The sequence below is a fragment of the Mus caroli genome, chromosome 15 (genome assembly GCF_900094665.2).
Source record: "Mus caroli chromosome 15, CAROLI_EIJ_v1.1, whole genome shotgun sequence".
Taxonomy (NCBI): domain Eukaryota; kingdom Metazoa; phylum Chordata; class Mammalia; order Rodentia; family Muridae; genus Mus; species Mus caroli.
Window position 1 is genome coordinate 91,355,130 of NC_034584.1, and position 19,734 is coordinate 91,374,863.

The 19,734-nt window shown below is 47.2% G+C and overlaps 1 protein-coding gene across 3 annotated transcripts in view; it reads right to left on the reverse strand.

The window, feature by feature from the left end:
- Nucleotides 1-6,064: 6,064 nt before the first annotated feature.
- Rpap3 (RNA polymerase II associated protein 3) overlaps nt 6,065-19,734 on the reverse strand; it is a 32,019-nt gene continuing 18,349 nt past the window's right edge. For 2 of the 3 annotated variants that reach the window (XM_021183490.2, XM_021183491.2), the window contains exons 9-17: nt 18,889-19,016; nt 17,207-17,328; nt 14,621-14,691; nt 14,412-14,513; nt 12,231-12,451; nt 10,993-11,179; nt 10,033-10,130; nt 9,371-9,471; nt 6,071-6,347 (exon numbers count right to left, since the gene is read on the reverse strand). In XM_021183490.2, coding sequence (XP_021039149.1) covers nt 6,262-6,347; nt 9,371-9,471; nt 10,033-10,130; nt 10,993-11,179; nt 12,231-12,451; nt 14,412-14,513; nt 14,621-14,691; nt 17,207-17,328; nt 18,889-19,016 — 1,116 coding nt within the window. In that variant the 3' untranslated portion in view covers nt 6,071-6,261. Of the gene's footprint in view, nt 6,348-9,370; nt 9,472-10,032; nt 10,131-10,992; nt 11,180-12,230; nt 12,452-14,411; nt 14,514-14,620; nt 14,692-17,206; nt 17,329-18,888; nt 19,017-19,734 lie in introns of all 3 variants that reach the window. The other variant, XM_021183488.1, reaches the window with a different exon arrangement.

The following is a 19,734-nucleotide window of genomic DNA, read 5'->3' on the forward strand; positions in this document are numbered from 1 at the left end:
TCTCTTCTCTTCTCCTCTCCTGTCCTGTCCTAAGAGCACTAGTCTCATCAGTCCAGCCTTGTGACAGATTACCTCCCAGAGGCTCCATCTCCAAATACTACATACTGGGGCTTTGGGGTTTTAATGTACAGATCTGAGGTGGATATAAGCATTCAATCCATGTACTTAAAGCCTCTACATTTAAAGACCAGGCCTGATTTTGAAAAAAAGGCCGTAAGGCACCAGCTCCAGGAACAATCTGTAAGTCCCAGAAACTAGGTGATAAGACACCAGCTCCAGAGTCGGGCCATAAAAACCAGAACAGGATCATAAAACCCCCCTTCCAAAGGAGACTTCTACAGTCCTTCCAAAAGCAGGTCTGCCGCAGCAAAACCCCACTATGCTGGTATTAGCTTGTCTTAGTTAGGGCTTCTAAAGGGAGCAGGGGAAGAAAGAGTTTATTCCGCTCACACATTCTCATAGTTGGCCATCATCAAGGGAAGCCAGGACACAAGCTCACACAGGGCAGGAACCTGGAGGCAGGGACTGATGCAGAGGCCATGGAGGGTGCTGCTTACTGGCTTGCTCCTCATGGCTTGTTCAGCCTGCTTTCTGATAGAACCCAGGACCCCCCAGCTCAGGGGTTCCCCCAGCTACAGTGGACTGGGCCCTCTCCCATTGATCACCAATTGAGAAAATGCCCTACAGTTGAATCCCATGGAGCCATTTTCTCAGTTGAGGCTCCCTCCTCTCCGATGACTCTGGGTTGTAAAAGCAGCCAGCACACCCTACAACCTGAATGCCACCTAGCTCACCAAAACGTGTGAGAACTTCTCCATGCCCAGGAACCTGGACCAGCCACACTGTGGCTCTGAGCAAGTCCGGAGGGGGAGGGGCGGGATGGAAGATAAAGCGATAACAAAGGGAAAGAGTCAAAAGCTGGGGTCAGGAGGGCTGAGGGGCTGAAGACCCAGGCCAGCCAGTTTATTAACGGTACAGTTCTTTTATTCCTCAAACAGGGGGTGAAGAATGTCAGATGGTAGAATTATAGGGAGCTCAAAATATCCCAAGTTCCACTTTGGCAAGGTACATTATGGGATGGCAAACAAAGCATTTCACACCTTGGTGTCTGCAGCATTCAGTCACATACATACACATGAGGAAAATGCCAAGTACCAGTTCCTGGATTACTGTCCCTGCCCACCCCAGGCCCTAGTGTCCATCCATAGCAGACCTTGCATGGCAAGATATTGGCTAGCGGCAGGATGCCCGAGTCCTATCATCAGGGCCTCTGGACAGTCTTCAATCCAGCCTAGCCCACAGCAGTTCCCCAGGGTCCTAGTTACTTTCCTAATAAAAAAAGACTTTGACAGAAGAAACTTCTGAGAAAGAAGACAATGGGTCTACTCTGTGGGTTCTTTCTCCATGTCTGCAGTCCAGGAGCCCAGTCTGGGAATGGTGCAACCGACAGTGGGTGGAGCTTCCTGGCTCAAATAATGTAACCAAGATAATCTCCCTGGGGCATGCTCAGAGGCTGACCCATCTCCCAGATGACTCTAGATTTCATGTTGGAAGTTGAGATGAACCATCACCAGTCTCCTGCAGTCTTCAAAGACCACGCTATCTGATGATACACTATGAGGACCTGACCAGGAAGACAAAGGTTTTATTCCTAATTTTTATTTTATATGTGTGTGTGTGTTGTGTGTTGTGTGTGCATGTGTGTTGCACTGTGGAGGTTCAGAGGCACTCCTGTGGGAGTCAGTTCTCTTCTTCCACTCCATGGGTTTTGGGTATGGAACTCAGGTCATCAGACTTGGCTGCAAGTACCTTTACCCACAGAGCCATCTCACCAACCCTTGTATCCTAGGCATTACCCTGAACAGCAGAACACCAAGTACTGAGGTCTTCTCACCAGTCAGTGGCTGAAAGGTTTTTGCTCTGCTTGGAGAGAAACCATGGGTAGACAAGAAACTCTTCAAATATGAACTTCTAGGACTTTCTCACCCCCTTGAGACTTAACAGCTGCAAGGGACTAGAGTGGGCAAGTGATATAGGAACAAGCAATGGCCTCTAATACGGCAGCCCTCATGGAAGCCTACATACCAGAACCCTTGCCCTACAAGTATTATGCTCCCTGAGCCTATAGATCGGCTACAGGGATCCTTGGCTGCGGCAGCCAGTGGCACAGGCCTCAGCCTCAAGGATGTGCACTCCTTTGGAACTCTTGGCAAGAAGCGATGCAGATTGTCTTCTCTGGCTTCTCCCAGTCTGCTCTCTCCCCATCTTCCATCTTTTGTTTGTTCTCTTCTTCCTCCCTGGCTTCTTACACTCCTCAAAGGCTATTTGGTTGTTAGTGCCCACTGTGACCACTCGAGAGTACTTGCTTCTTGGAGACAGCCTGTGAGAGCCAAGGTATACAGATGAGGCACCTGCCTGACCCTCTGAGGCATCTAGAGGGCCATTCGGAAACTGGACGCTGAGCATGGCTGGGATGAGTCAGGCATCCTCTGCCACAGGGAGCAGGGACTCAATGGACAGGTGGGATTGTTGCGGCCTGCCCGCAGTCCACAACACGAACGGTTCAACTGAGAATGGCAGTTCAGGCTGAAAAGAGAGGAATCTAGACGGGGCGGAAGAAACAATGGAGCCAAGACAACAAGTTCTGATCAAGGCTCAATTTTACTAATTCCAGACACTCAGTTATAAAGGAAGGGGGAGGGAACCCAATATCCCGCCAAGTAACTCAGGGTCCAGTAGCAGGACGAACACGTGTGTGCCTCCAGGCAGCAAGGGCAGGTTCCAGCAGTAGGTAGGCGTGGCAGGACGAATGAGCACGTAGCTCCACCCTTGAGCAAGCAGGTTCTAGGCTGGGGGAAGGGAGGCCACATGGGATTTCTGGGCAGAATCAATGCAATATGAGGCACCACACGGGAGGCACAGAGGGACTTGATCAAGGGGATATTGCTAGTACCGAGTCCTCTGACGGCTGATGCTTCTGCATCTGTCACATGACCACAGGCCTCCAAGGCTTCTGTCCTGCCAATCTTCCGCACCCAAACAACAGTTGTCAGTACTTTGCTCTAGAGAGCCAGGTATGAGGCTCATGAGCTGGGCAGCATCAAGTCCTAGTGTGGGGTGCTTATGGGCATCTGTGGTTTTCAGCTGTCAAGCTATGAGGCAGCGAGTGTGGTATCGATACTGTTAGGTTCCCAGTGGCACCTGCAGGACCCTCGGCTGTCAAGTCAAGGCCCAAGGCCTGAGCTTTTCCAACCATCAAGCTGCTACTTGAAACCAGAGCCAAGGCTGCTGCTCAGCCTACTGTCAAACCTTGCCGACTGCCACCGTCTCTATGGTAACCACTCTTCTCTGTTTCTCCTCTGTCACCAGCTCAGCCTGCGCTCAAGAGCAGGCAAAGAAAAGGCCACAGAGATGTCTATAAGACCTGATGTGGCAACACCAAGGGGGATGGCACAGAGGGGTCCCTAGGCCACTCCCAGCAAGCCTCTCTGCCTACCCACACTGTCCAAGAAGGGGTGCTTAAACCAGTCACAGCCTGACACTTGTCGTCATAGTCCCTCGGGAAGTGGTTCATCTAGGCTACAGTCACAGAACACACTGTTTCTAACAAACAGCCTTGGCAGAGGCTGTGTCTTCAGACGCCAAGGCAATCAGCGCCTTTCACTGCCATCTTTTATATAGTTGTATCAAGGGATCCACGGTGTATTCCAGATGGCTGGTGCTGGCACAGGGGAGTCAGGCTGGTGGATGGACTCAAGGCAGTGCAGGCTGCCGGCACAAGAGTCCAATAACTGCTCATTAGACACTCAGATGACCCTGTTCCCAGCGCTGGTGCTATGGGAAAACGAGGGAAGGCGTGCTTGCAAATATAAACGGAAAGAGCTTAGTACCAACAGTGCTTCAGACAGGCTGAGTGCCCAGACACAGGTGGGTCCTTGCTCTGTCTCACCCCAACCTTGGGCAAGCACATAAGGTACCCGCGCCAAGGCTGTGTGTGTCTAAACTTTATAAAAGCTTAACAGAACACACAAAACAGTCATGTGGAAAAGAAGTCCTTTTTATTGCCCCAAATGATTCAACAATCAGTATAAGGAAGTGAGTGGAGTTCCACTATAGATAGCTTCCTTTTTCTAAGTGACTTCTCCTTAAGAAGTCCTGGGTACCATTCTAAAGTGGATTGACTTGAGGATCCTACAATAAATACCCGGCGTGAGAAAAGGAACCCACTGATTCTAGCCTCCCACACAAGTGGTGATACTCTAGACTGATCAGTTTATCAACATTAACTGGACTCCTGTCATGACAAGGTGAATATTAGCACTAATGACATGTTTTAAAAAAAAAAAAAAAACTCTTTTGATATACAAGCAGCTTAAAGTCTGGCACGTAGCCAACATATTACAGATGAACAATAACAAATGGAAAGTAAATTAGATGGGCACAGGTGGTGTAGACCCACAATCCTGCAGTTGGGAGGCAGGGGCAGGAAGGTCAGGAGTTCGAGGCTAGCTGATTGCTGTCCGATAGTCTTAGTCCCCTCACTGACTGGATCTCTCTATGGACGGCATCAACCCTAAGAAGTCGGCCCCCTCAGCATTACCTTTCTTCTTCACCTCAAGGAAAGACTACAGTACACAAAGCCACCAGGCACGCGGAGTGTCAGGCAACCTCGTACAGCATCTCTGCTCTCACTTATTTAGCAGGTAACACTAGGCAAGTTGAACGACCCACACGTTTCCATCCCCTTGAGACAAAATCTGTGGCTCGTGATTCACTTTAGAAACCTGGCCTCTTTGTCACTGTACAGAAAACTGTCATGGCTTGGATCTGACCCAACAAGTCTCCCAGCGGGTCCCGGGCTCACACTCCTCCCTGCCAGGTGCTGATCCCCTCCCTACACTATGCTTCCTCCCTAGCCTTGATGGTTCTTCAGAATCTTTTCTGTCTGAGCCTAATGTCTCCTCCATGTTCGTACTTAGGACCATGATCACTGGTGGCCAGGGGCTCAGTTTAAATCTTAGCTATAAAACAGCCAGTTCTAAGAGAACAGCTTCTCCTGGCTTCCTTCTAATTTCTGCTGACCGTAAGACAGGTGGGAAGACCCCACGTGAGAGCACTGCTTAGGCCTGCTGTGGTGGTTTGAATGGCTTGGCCCAGGGAATGGCACTATTAGGAGGTGTGGCCTTATTGGACGAAGTATGTCACTGTGGGGGTGGGCAATGAGACCCTGTTCCTAACCACGTGGGAGCCAGTCTTCGCCTAGTGGTCTTTAGATAATGTAGGACTCTCAGCTTCTGCACCATGCCTGCCTGGATGCTGCCATGTTCCCACATTGATGAGAATGGACTGAACCTCTGAACCTGTAAGCCAGCCCCAATTAAATGTTGTTTGTGTAAGAGTAGCCTTGGTCGTGGTGTCTGTTCACAGCGGTAAACCCCCGCTCAGAACCCAGGCATACAAAGTCCTAATGCTTTGGCACTCATCGTTCCTGCCTCTGGGGTCTTTCCTAAGCATTTCCCATGGATCCCTTCTGCACCACCCACAAGATCTCATGGTAAGCGGAGGCTTAGGGCCATCCCTCCCCCAGAGTCATTAAACTTCTAAAAGCAAAGTCAACACTAACCCAGAACCTCACGGAGAAAAGGTTTTGCAAGTAGGCACAGGTTATAGCCTGTAACCTCTAACACGCTTGCTACAGGACTCACCACCAACACTCATGGAAGCTGGACCAGGTCTGACGCCAGAGTGAGGACTGGGCAGTGAGTGCCAAGTCTAGACAGCTGTGAGCATCCCAAACAGCCCGCAGCAGGAGCTGAAGACACTGTCTTGGTCCCATTGTTGGTAAAATGGTTGCTTTGTTTAGGTGCATGGGAAGGGAGGGAGACAACTGTGCTATCTAGTCAATAATACCCTCTCCACAGAAATCACTTTATTAATGTGGACATGAAGTAGCTGTGTGTTATAATTATAAAAATTCATGAAAATATAAAAATGTTAATTGAGACATTGAGGAATGTGACTAATATAGCATTTAGTTATTTATAAAATGAAATATCGACCCTTATAGATATAACTCATAAAAACTTAGTTTATTTGGAGCATCTCTCACTAGTTGGCCACAGAACACTTACAGTGAATCAACTGCCATCCAGAGAGAGGGAACTCCTCTCGGGTAAGGTTTCACTTTTGTAAAAAGTCAAACACTTGATTTCAGTAAGGAAAATAATGTACACAGAAGCGGCAACGTCCGATATATGGAGGTCAGCCGCCGTATCTTTTCTTGAGTTCTTCAACAGAATCTTCCTTCAGGTCTGATTTTTCTAAGTGATTAAATAATACATTTGTAACTAAAAAAGAAAAAAAAATAGATTATATGTCACTCATTTTAAGACACTATGCAAAACATAAATTCAAGAGATTAATTTGACCCATCAAATAAAATTTTTACCATCTTTTACTAGTAATTACCATTTTTCATAAATTCTTGATTGTGTACTTATGGATATTTGTTTGTTTGTTTGCGTAGCCCTGGCTGTCCTGGAACTTGCTCTGTAGAGCAGTCTGGCCTTGAATTCAGATCTGCCTGCCACCTCTGCCTCTCTGCCTCTGCAGTGCTAGACAGAATTAAAAGCAAGTCTGTCCACCATGTCCAGCTAGTCTGTACATTTAAAGAGTAATCTAAGAAGAAGAAGTTTTTCTTTCCCGACCGACCATCTTGTGGCCAGTATAACCTTCTCCTCTACCCTCAATGACAGCAATCTAAGCAGTCCCGGGAAACACTGACACTGCCGGCTTCTCCGCGCTGAGCTGGAGTGAGCCGTCCCTATCGGCAGCAGTAAAACTGGTCACCACAGCGAACGGCTCTGAGCGCTTGGTGACCGAGTCCACACACTCCCCATGTTCTCAGCAGACGGAGAGACCAGGCCAAGATCCTGCTGCCAGGGTGATGGGAGGAACCAGCTCACGCTCTCCACGTGCCCCCTGGAGAGCGAGGACTCTCGTGTACTGTGCACCCTCACACATCAGGGCCCAGTGCAGAAGGCAGGGCTCCTGCTCTCAAGAGCTTGCATCCCTTCTGAGAAAAAAAAAAAAACACATATTCGCAAAAGTGCCACACCTATTCATCAGAAAGAAAACGGAAGCAGGGTGAGGGACGGGGGCGTGGGAGGCAGGCAGGCACTCTAACCAGAGAATTGTCGGCCATGAGCGAGAACTGAAGGAGTGAAGACACAGGAGCAGATATTCAAGAGGGAAGAAGAAAGGCCCTGAGGGAAAAGGAGTTTGGCAAGATAGCTCAGCAGTCTGATGACCTGAGTTTAAGCCCCAGGACCCACATCAAGACTGAAGAAGGCACTCCCAAAAGCTGTCCACCTACCTACACACACACACACACACACACACACACAATACTGATGATGATTTTAAAATGCAAAGCTAGTGTGGTGATTTTAAAAATGACAGAAAATGAAGTCAGAATATTAATAACAGTAATACTGACTGGGAGTTTGGGGAGATGTTTTTGATCAGGTAAAGATAAGGCTGAAGGCTAGGGATAGGTCTCATCTGGTTCAGTGCCTCATGCTTTTGGGTTCAACACCTAGAATACTACACCAACGGTTGTGGTGGCAGCACCTAAAATCCAACACTCCCAGGCATAACAGGAGGAAGCTCAAGGTCACCCTTAGCTCCAAGGGAACTCCAGGCTGGCCTGAGATGTGTAAGACCATGTCTCCTGTCTCCACAAGGGAACTCGAGGCTGGCCTGAGATGTGGAGACCATGTCTCCACACAAAGGAAAGGAAAGGAGACACTCAGAAGCTAAGCCATGGGGCCTGCGTGGTCCCTGATTTGTGCTCTCAGTGAATTTACATCACTATTTATTTACCAGGCTCCATGAAGCTGTAAGGCCATTTGGTTTTGACACACTTTCTCTTCATAGTCCTGGGTGAGCTCTGAATGTCTCCAAAGGTTTTTCTGTTTCCTATATATTCTGTCTTCAAATGTCTCCGTGCATTTCCAGCTATGCACGGTGGCACATGCCTGCCATGTTAGCACTTGGCCCTCAGGAGGACTGCTGTAAGTTGGTAAGTTCTAGGCCAGCCAGAGCTACCAGTAAGACCATGTTTCAAAAAACACAAACAAGGCCTGGCTAGGACACAGATTTGGTTCCCAATGCTTAAAAGTTGGCTCACGACTGACCAACTCTAGCTGTAGCCCAGGTGTACACATGGTGCACACACACAGGCTCACAACCATAGCTCTAGCCTCTCTAGCATCACAGGGCACACACAGTGCACACACATATAAAATAAAAAATACTTTAAAGAAATCTTGCAAAATAATAATTAGCATACTTATAACTGGATGACTTATCTTCTGCCTAAATACAGAAACAGACCTCTGTGGTGGTTTGAATATGCTTGGCCCAGAGAGTGGCACTATTAGGAGGTGTGGCCTTGTTGGAGGAAGTGTCACCATGGGGGTGGGCAATGAGACCCTGCTCCTAACCATGTGGGATCCAGTCTTCACCTTAGTGCCTTCAGATCAAGATGGAGAACTCTCAGCTCCTGCTCCAGGGCCATATCTGCCTGGACGCTGCCATGTTCCCTCCTTGGTGATAATGGATGGAACCTCTGAACCTGTAAGCCAGCCCTAATTAAATGTCTCCTTTATAAGAGTTATCTCCTCGCAGCAGTGAGACCCTGACTAAGTCAGCCCCAGAACTCTGACTAACTGAAGTGTTCAGAGTTTGATGTTCTGCCAGACCGTAGTGTGGTAAGGAGCGATCTGAGGGTCACCATCGGCACTCCTGGCCCCAGCCCTAGATGCCAGGCGCACTGCACTGGTAACGCTCTCAGTGCTATTGCTGAGACCATGCGGAGCCTCCAGCTCCTGCTGATCCTGGAAGGTCCTGTTCCCCACCCTTTGTCTAACTGACTTCTGCACTTCAGAATTCAGCTGAAAGAGACTCAGGGCAGCCTCTCAGAAGGGATCACACACACCCTGAACCCAGCGCTGCGGCGGGACCCTTTGCTTGCTCCACAATGGCAGAATTCAAACAACAGTGCCTTTGTACCACTGATGACATCCAAAAAGGACCCAGAGCACAGCTGTTTCCTACCTGTGTGGCCTCACAGTGACCCCCACACCGTGGCTGCCTCCTGCGTGGGAGGATACAGCAGCGCCTACACCTGAAATCCTGCCAGGAACTACAACACGAGCCTAACTGCAAGGGACCCAACTGCGCAGGCTGCTTCTCTGCAATGGACATGACTTGTTTGACTGTACACATCTTGTGCGTGGTCAAGCAGTCAGAGATCAGCGCAGGAGGATGAGGGAGGAACCAGAAAGGCTGCTTTCTCAGAACTTACGCTTTCTCTCAGGTCCTGACATAAACATCACCGCCATGTCAAACCTTCTCAGCTGAGAAAGTCGTTCTAAGACTTCAAAGGTGAGAGCTGGCTTTTCCCTCCTGAAACAGTCCAAACATAAACAGGAGTGGTCAGGTACAGGCAGTAACAACAAAGTCTTCATTTCCCCATGGGAAGACTGTGTCATCACAGCATAAATAAACGGACCAGCCCAATGAAGACATCACAGGCTCCTCTTTAGGAGCCCAGCGCCCTATGGCGCTGCTCTCACAGAGGTCTCCACACACTTCCTCTAAGAAGTCTTCCCTCACTTACACATTCCCACATCAGTGTCTCTACAGCAGTGAACCTTACCAGAAAGCTGATGTTGCCACGTACCAAATATTAAGATTAAAGAATTAATTTTCTGGACCTGGAGAGATGGCTCAGGGGTTAAGAGCACTGACTGCTCTTCCAGGGGTCCTGAGTTCAATTCCCAGCAACCACATGGTGGCTCATAACCATCTGTAATGGGATCCGATGCCTTCTTCTGGTGTCTGAAGATAGCTATAGTGTACTCATACATATAAAACAAAAAAGTCTTTTTAAAAAAAAGAATATATTTTCTAAATCCTTGGACATAATATTACAATGGGAGAATACAACTAAAAATTTCAACTTACTCAATGTAAAAGTCGTGTAGAATCTTAATGATTTGATTGAATACATCTGGATCTAGGTTTTTCTGAAACAACTTCGGATACAAAGATGGTTCAATATTCTTGGAAAAAAAAGGAGAAAGTTGAATTGGACAATATTTATATTACATGTGTTGTATAATAATTGCGCAAATAAAAATATTATGAATAATTAATAACACTAATACTTGATGAGACAGTGAGGTTTTACTTAGACACAAGTCAAAGAAGGATGGAGCGATGGGGACCTAAGACAGCCATTCACACACACACACACACACACACACACTCACACACACATATATATATATACAACACACACATTCATACATATACATACACACATATGCATAATTTAAAATAACAAATAATTATAATAGTTAGAAAATTCCATGAAAAGAAGAGAGGGACCCTCATGAGAGAGCTCCCAAATTATAATGACAAACAGAGATAAAAGGAGACTTGCCTGAGATATTACTTGAAATGATTGTTAATTACAAAAGTGTAAGACACTATTACTACACTTGAAGAAGACTATACTAATCTATGATTTGCTAAATTCACATGACCTAGCTTATTTTCTTGAGTTCACTTTCAGGAAATAAATGCCCAGATACTACTAACACTGCCTGGCACACAGAAGACCAAGGATTTCGGGGTTCCTTCCCCCGGAGGAAGATTAAATATTAAATATTAAAGCTAAAGCTTAGTTAGGCATAGACTACGAAATTAGGCTTTAAACCATTTCATACACAGCTCACTTCCCAGATAGAAAACCAGGGCTCCTGATTACAGTCTGTCCGAGACAGAGCACAGCCAGCAGGGAGAGGCACGTTCTGTTGTCTACACAAAAGGCAAGCTCGGCACTGCTGCAGCAGCCAGCAGCTACTCTCTGACCTACGTGCAGGCGCACTGCCCCCCCCCCCACCCCCCAGCCCTGCTCACCTTTACATACTGATACAGCATCTCTGGGGAACTTCTCAACTGTCTGAAATCAGACTCGAGCTGGAAGGAGTTGGCAGGAACTGGAGGCAGAACAGCAGTGGCCAGCTGACCCGGCTTCTGCTCTGCCCTCACGGAGGCCTTCTCACTCACAGGCTGACGTGCATCCGGCTTCACCTCCACCTGTGCTCTGGAGGATTTCCGAGCATTAGCCAACCAGCAGCAGAACGAGCAGCCAAAACCAATAAAGGAGAGAACAACGGGAATCCTAACATCGGACCTCGCTGACAGTGTGTTTGCTATGTGCATCCTGACAGTGTCCAGTTCTTTCAGTGTGCGTACACGTGCGTGCGCGTCTGGCTATGCAATGGCTGCAGTCGCCTGCTGGCTAGTGGATGAGCTGGCCCACTCTGAGAGGATCATCTCTATCTGGTATAACCCAGCCTTTCAGAAATCTGAATTATCACAGCTTCAAGATATTTCAAGAAGGAAGAAATACTTCCCTTTATTCAGCATTTCTGAATAATCCATACAATACCTTAAATAAACTTCTACTATAGGCTAGTGTTTAAATACAAACTTCGTGTTTACTGAGTGGTGATAGAAGATTAATCAGAAGCCGGAACCCACCCAGTGGGTCCACACCTCCTCCACAGCCATCAGTAAGGACACTGTGTGAACTATATTGTTATTGTTAATAACAATAATTAATAATAATTGAGTTGGACGACAAGTGCGAATGTTTCACTCAAGGCTTTCCACAGACATCATCACACCCCACTCTCACCATGGCCCTGTGCCTGTATCCCTGGATAGGGCCCCTCCTCCCTAAAACAGTCTCTCTTCTTTGTTCTTGGCTCTCAACTCTAAACTGTATTTAAAGACTGTTCGACAGTCTTCAGTATTGATGGACATAATAGTGGTAACACTTAAATTCTGAATTTCTTATGCTTCCTTCTTACGCTTCCTTCTATCAAATTCTCTCTCCTCTCAGCAGTGAAGTAGATACATACTAAGTTCTAGAGGAGAGAATGAGCCACGTCAACCCTTTGCTCGTCGTCTCTGACTCGCCTGTGACCTTCCTGGGTAAAGGAACTAGGATGTCCCGTAAGCACAGTCTCAGTCGCTCACTAAACCGTTCAGTTAGTTGGCAGCTCTAACAGCGTCAGAGCTCTTCTCAGTAAGCAGACTGCCAGTGCGGTGACCGTCGTTATAGAGACAGGGACAGGGACTATACTCACTGTGGGGCTGAAGTGTCACTGACTGCTTCTATTTTCAACACTTTAGCTCTTGGCCTATCCCCTGCGGGCAGAGAGACACCCTGGCTTGGATTCTTCTTGCTTCCGGTGCCCACAGCCGCCGTTGCTCGATCACTCTCAGGGACAGTGGAAGAACTATCTGGTGCATCAACAGTCTCTATCAAATTGCCAGTTTCTTCAATAAAAACCTTCTTGAGTGCTTTCTAAAACAATTAAAATTGATTCTTTAATCAACATATTAAAAGTTTTCCCATCTTAAGGTCACAAATTTAAAAAGACTGCTATGTTCTTCCAGCTAACATCCCAGTTAAAAGTTAAAATTTCAATTTGTCAGCCAGACAGACTTAGGAACATACTATGTCTGAGAACACAAACAATAAAACTCTTTGCCTTCCCAGGTACCTAAAGGTGGGAATCAGGGACGCGCACGGTAACAGTTACAAAGGTGAAAGGTCAACTGCCAAGAGCAGGAAGGGCAGGACAGGCAGGCTGCCGGCAGCCCATGGGGGGAGGGAGGGGGAGTGCAGACAGCCAGGACAGGGCCCTCCTGACAGACAGACAGGACCCTCCTAACAGAATGCGTTCTGTGGGTGGGGAAAAGTACAGCATGGGAAGACAGGGGCCAGCACTGCACGAGAGTCCAACGTGAAACTCTACGCACCCTCCAGGCGTGCAACAGCTGGATAACCCAGTCCAGGCTACAGATTTGCCAACTCGCATTTAGGAAGTTGGTAGGGGCTGTCCAGAGCGGTTCTCCAGTTTCATAAGTAACCTTCCCTATTATCAAGTAAGCACCCAACAGGCAGCAGCCTCGCTTGCTGCTGCTGCTGTAACTGTCAGACAAGCTTCTGTCAGAGGGCTGGGCTCACACCTGCAGCACCGAATCCTGCTCTACGTGGGTTGCAGGGACTAACCTCAGGTCAGCAAGCCTGCACGGCTGGCGCTTTTGCCGCCGCCTGCCCTCTCCCTGGTCAACTGTCCGCTTCTGTCTGTATTACTTTAATCTCTTATTACGTCTACTTGTTGGGAGGGGTCATGGAGGTCAGAAGAAGTTCTCAGTCAGTTCTCGCCTCCCACTGCACGGACCCCGGAGAATGGACTCAGAGTGTCAGTCTGATGACAAACACCTTCACCCGGGGGCCATCTCGCTGGCCGCTACTTTAATCTTTTAACTGTTTTTGTTTTGTCTTTAATTTTAGCATTTATACTTCTGTACTACGTCCACTGTGTTGTGTGTCTCGTTGGAAAAGGCACTGCTGTCTGTCCTTCCTTTCTCTAAAGCTAAATGCATTGTTCTCTCTCCTGCTGTCCAGACCTCCAGCCTCCTTCTCATTCTTTACCCCCACTTTTCTGCTTCCCTATCTCCCTCGTTTACTACTTAAATGCTGATATTCTCAACTCTGAGACAAAATTGCTATAAACTACATTTTCCCCAACTAAAGCCCCAGTGGCCTTCCTAACCCAAAGCACGTCTTCTCTTGCTGTCAGTAGTTGGGGAAACTAAAATCCAAAGGACACACAGACACAGTAAAATAAACACTGAAACCACGGGAGCATGCACTACACCCGCTCCCGGCAGGGCTGACACCCTCTCAATAAGGAGAACAAAGATGATGAGGTGCCTGAAAGAGCAGAAAGAACCTGAGCTCTACCCAGAAGGATCAAGGACCATAAAAGGGACCCAAATAAACAAGGACGTCAGCTCAGGCACGGACAAGAAGTCTCCAAAGTGGAGGAAGTAGTCAGTCACTTTAAGGAGAGATTCGCCAGGAAACTGACACCAACAAGGAACCAACAGAGAGCGCAGAAATCGAAGGACCAGCAGAACAAAACCCGTCAGAAAGCATCACCAATCGCCAATATCTAACAGGACTCCAGAGACGGAGCACAAAGTTGAGCTGATAACAAAATGTCAAACTGACTCAAATTCCACTATGTAAGATCAGGATGCTAAACTGTAACTGAAACATAAGTTACTCTAGAAATCAAAACTGGTAATTCTCCCTAATATTGTCAATGAATTCTATGGGATTTATTAAAAGAGTGTTAAATAGGTATGTCAAGAGTTTTCAATGTTTTAAGCTTTCTAATTCAACGTTTGTTTCCAGTTCTACTAACATAGCAGCGGTAACCAATGGCAAGGGAATGAGAGCGCTGACTTACAGGGGACCCCCGGGGAGGCGGATTATCCACAGCTTTCACCACGTGGTGTCTCTGTGTGGAGTCAAGGAAGACATCATCCCAGCGGCCTTTCTCTATTAGTTCCTTGAAAAGAAATTTGAAACAACTATCAAAATACTTGAGTTAATTATATTAACCAATAAGTTTACATGTCCAATAATACGATGGTATTTTGGTGAAGAAAACACTACCTTTTTGATTCTGGAAAGCTCGGTCGCCGCTTGCTTATTTCCAGGTTCCAGAAGTAAAACAGTCTCAAAGTCTAACGAGAGAGAACGTTAAGAGATAACAGTGAAATGATCAAATCACGACATCATCATCAGTTAATAATCCCTTTAGTTTATTTACGTACTTTGGCTGTTTGCTACAGGTTCTTCTGTAGCCCAGGTTGTCCTGAGCCGGCTATTTACGATAACCTAAACCCTATTCATCTTGTCTCTACCACCCAAGTGCTGGGGTTGAAGCACACCACCACACCCAACAGACAACTCCTATCTCTCAGTGAGGTTTGCTTGGGACCCTGGGAGGGGAGCAATAGTGAGAACAGGGTTTGTTAAGCTTTCACACAGACTTTCTTGGACCTCTTACTGCGCCCTTGATTTTCAGATGACACAGAGCAACTTAGGAAGCACTGCATACTCACACCTAACTCCCCTAAGATGAGAACGCCACACCCAGGAATATTAGTTTCTAAAAGGCAATGAAACCAGGTGTGGTCACACACACCTGAAATCCTAGTACTTGGGAGGCACTGGCAGGACTGCTGTGAGGTCAAACCTAGCTTGGCCAACAAAGCAAATGCTAGGCCAGTCAGGGCTCTCTCTCTCTCTCTCTCTCTCTCTCTCTCTCTCTCTCTCTCTCTCTCTCTCCCTCTCTCCCTCTCTCCCTCTCTCTCAAAACCCTGAAGCTGGTAAAGGCACCTGCCACAGGCCTGACGGATCTGAGTTCTACCTCCAGGACCCACAGGGTAGGAGGAAAGAATTAACTCCCTGCAAGTTGGCCTCTGACTTCCACATGTGTGTCTGTGACATGCATGCACGTACACGCACATGTTCAGTAAATGAAAAAAGAAAATGTAAAAACGACTCGAAGAAGAAACTGTGATGATGATGGCGCCTGAGCACACGGAAAGCTTAGAAGCAGCTAAGTTAACAGGAGCAGACGCAGCAACACAGCCGGGAGACGGCCAGGAGCCTACCAATCGGCAAAGCTGACATGACTCAGGGGGCTGAGTTCAAGTCCAGCCAGGCTAAGCAGTAAGACCTTGTCTCAAAAAAAAAAGTAATGACTATTAAAATAATCAGGTTAATAGAAAACAGAGGCTGCCAGGGGCTAAGGGAAGAGGAAGATGAACAATTAATATCTGATACACAATTTAGAATAAAGACCAACAGGGTTGCACAACACTGAAAATATACACTTGAGATGGTAAAAAAAAATATCAAAGCCGGGCGTGGTGGCGCACGCCTTTAATCCCAGCACTCGGGAGGCAGAGGCAGGTGGATTTCTGAGTTTGAGGCCAGCCTGGTCTACAGAGTGAGTCCAGGACAGCCAGGACTGCACAGAGAAACCCTGTCTCAAAAAAAAACCAAAAAAAAAATATATATATATATCAAATTACTGCTGTGCAATCTTACCAGAACTTGATAAAACAAAAAGCAACGGGCTACAGCTATGCCTGGCTTGGAAAGCAACTGACAGATTTAAATGTCCACATCAGAAAAGAGAAGCCTGAGATCTGCTATACCTAGTGACATCGAGGAGTTGGGAGAAAACTGGCCCAGGACCTGGGTTTAGACCCAGGACTCTGTCTTAGCGTCTCTGTCACTGTGATAAACACCATGGCCAAATGCAGCACAGGAAAGCCAGGGCTCATTTCAGCTCACGGCTCTCAGGTCACACTCCAGCACTGACCAAGTCAGGGCAGGGACTCAAACCCTGGGCAGGCAGTGGTGCAGGGCCACCAGGGCTGCTGCTCAGTGGCTTGCTCCCGGATTGCAGTTGCTTTCACAGAGCACCCAGGACCTCCAGGCCAACAGGGCGGCACTGCCCACAGTAAGCTGGGCTCTCACGTATCAATTAACAATCAAGAAAGTGCTTCCCAGAATTGCCTATAGGCCGAACGGTTAGGGGAGCTTTCTCGGTTGGAGTTTCCTCTTCCCAAATGACGCTAATTAGATAAAACTTGACAGCATAGGTTCTTGTCTTATATTCCCCACCCCACCCCCCCCAGCACAGATTTCAAAGGAAACAAAAAAAGAGAAAAAAACAGCAAGTGAGACCAAAGATGAAGGAAGAAGAAATGAAAGCAATGAGGGAAACACAGGTAGGGCCAGGCCAGTTCTCTGAAGACTGACAAAAGGAACCTACAGCACAAGGTCAAAGGGCAGGAGGGAAAGCAACCAAACACACACACACAGACACACAAAGACATACACACACACACACACAGCAGGAATGAGAAAGGCCAGGCAGGGGCGCTGGAGCAAGCATGTAATCCAGCGCTCAGAAGAGAAGACAGGGTTTGAGGACAGCCTGGTCTGCACACTAAGTTCCAGGGCTATGTAAGCGATCCTGTCCCAAAACCAAACCAAAACAAAAAGAATAAGAAAGGAATCACTGTAGCCCTCACGTTAACCTTGATGCCCAGCTGCTGACGCCCTCTCTTCCTATGTCTTGTTTTTCCTGTTCACCTACAATTCAAGTTTTTCCTCAGGTGAGTGTGTCAGTTATTCTGCAGTGTGAGCAGGTGAGTGTGTCAGATTTTCTAGTCTTACCTTGCTTGGCCTCATTGATCTTTCCCAAAAATGTCCTTGCTGTTCCTCTTCTGGCAAACGCTTTTGAGTATGAGCCATCTAGTACAATAGCTTGTGTGCAGTCTCTCTCAGCTTCTTCATATCTATTGAACACAATACAATTACTAACTGAACAACATGAAGCTTACAGACAACAGAACCCTGGGACTGGCGAGACGGCTCAGTGGCAAGACGGCTTGTTACCAAGCTTGACTACCTGAATCCATTGCTGGGACCCACATGGTGGAAGGAAAGAACCAAGTTGTCAAAGTTGACCTCTGACCTCCACCTCCCATGCCTCCTCTCAAGTGCTGGGGCTAAAGGTACACACCACCACAGCCAACATACTACTGAGTTCTTTTTGTATGTTTTACTGCAGTGTGGTACCTCAAGAAGAGGACCCAGTTTGTTCAGGATCCACCCTCTTCCAATACTAAAGTCCTGCCTCCAAGGTCTGTCACTTTTATTATCTCAGCACCTCATCGCCTTCTGAAGCTGACCACTTAGCAAACCACGCCCCACAACTCCCCCCCCCCCCCCGGCCCTTCCTCTCTGTAACTCAGGCTTGCCTCGCTCATCTCCCTGAAACCACCTAGGAGTACAATGTTTCTCACATACAGTAGCGACACTAACAACCTGGATGTCTTTCTTTTTCTTTCTCTGCTGGGTGTGGTAAATGTTCCTAAGTGTGAGGTCAGCAGGAAGTGTCTGTCTGTGACCACTCTCCACCTTTATGAGAAGGAGTCTTTGGCTCAGTGTGGAGGTCACCAACCGATTGACCTCCTGGCCTGGCAAGCCTGAGACCCCCTCCCAGGGCTGGCATTACTCGCTGGGATGCCACGCCCCGCAGCAGGTGCGTTCATGTGGGTTGTAGGATACAAAGCGAGGCTCTCATGCCTCCCTCCCCACCCCACCCCACTCCATCCATCTAACGAGACACAGTTATGGAACTCAAACCACAAGACTGCTCCCTCAACAAAAGTTGATCATGCACTTTATGGTCTACATCAGCCTCTAATATGTAAAACTGCCCTCCAAGTACAGAAGGCTTGTGATACTCCGTGTGACCCTAAAGCAAATACCAGAAAAATAAACACAAAATACAAGTAAGAGCAGTATATCCTGCTATGTCTCTACATATGACCCTACCTCAAAAGTAAGGTGACTCAGCAAGTACAGGTCCTTGCCGCAAACATAATGACCCAGGTTTGATCCCCAAACCAATGTGGGAGAAAGAGAACCAATTTCTGCAACCTGTCCTCTGCCTTCCACACATACCACCCACACAAATAAATGTAATAATTTTTAATAACACACAATATACTCCACACTGTACAATTCTATTAAGAATGTAAAGATAACAACACTCACATGATACATACAGAACCAATGTACACACATTCCTTCTCTCTGCGTTTCACTCTCTCATTAACTGTGAGGAAATTACAGTTAATAAATCCCTGCTGGGGCTCGGCTCAGCACTGAAGCACTTCGCTAGTATACAAGAGGTCCTGAACTCTAACCAAGCACTGCTGCAAAAAAGAAACTAGAAGAAAGAAGAAGGATTCAAACACAGAAGATAGATGCAAAAATACTAAATCAACTAAAGCTAGCTTATCTACAGTCAATGTCCATCCTGAAAGCAAAATGTAGGCAGAACTTACCTCTGAATCTTGAGATAGGCCATGGCTCTGTTAGCTGGGAGCAGGGCGTTGGTGCGGTCCGCTGCTATCCCGCGGGTGTAGCATTCAATTGCTTGCTCGTATTTCCCCTCTTTGAAAAATCCGTTGCCCTGTTATTTTGGAGAGAGGTATGAAAGTCAAAACGTGCTGAACATTACCTCAATTCAGATCTTGAGAAAACACTCATATTAAGTCAGTGATTATACTATATTCTCACTCTAATGGAATCTAGAGAAGGAGACAGCCAGTGTGTGCAGTGCTGCCCAAGCAAGCATGGGGACTTGAATTCTGGCTTCCAGAACCAGCGAAGAAGCCAGGAGCTCAGGCTTGCCTACCCAGCAGGTCTAGCCAATTAACCTCCAAGTGCCAAAGAGATGTCTCTAGAGTAGTAATACAACACAGAGTAACAGAGAAAGACGATCTCTGGCCTTCACACAATTAAACCCAACCTCACATACATGTACACACACATACCACACATACACAAGCACACACACTTAAAAATACAGTAATAACTAAAGTCTAGTTTACGAGATATCTAGAATACACTATCATGAGTTCTCTTAAATGACAGTATTCTCTTTTCAGCACAAAAACACTGCAATTACTACAACTTCATCAGTCATCTACTAATTAAACAGGAAAGGCCTAAACATTACACCAAGTCATTACTGACATCAAAAACTAATCAAAAACGCTTGCTGAGCCAGGCAGTGGCAGTGCACGCCTTTTATCCCAGCACTCGGGAGGCAGAGGCAGGCGGATTTCTGAGTTCGAGGCCAGCCTGGTCTACAGAGTGAGTTCCAGGACAGCCAGGGCTATACAGAG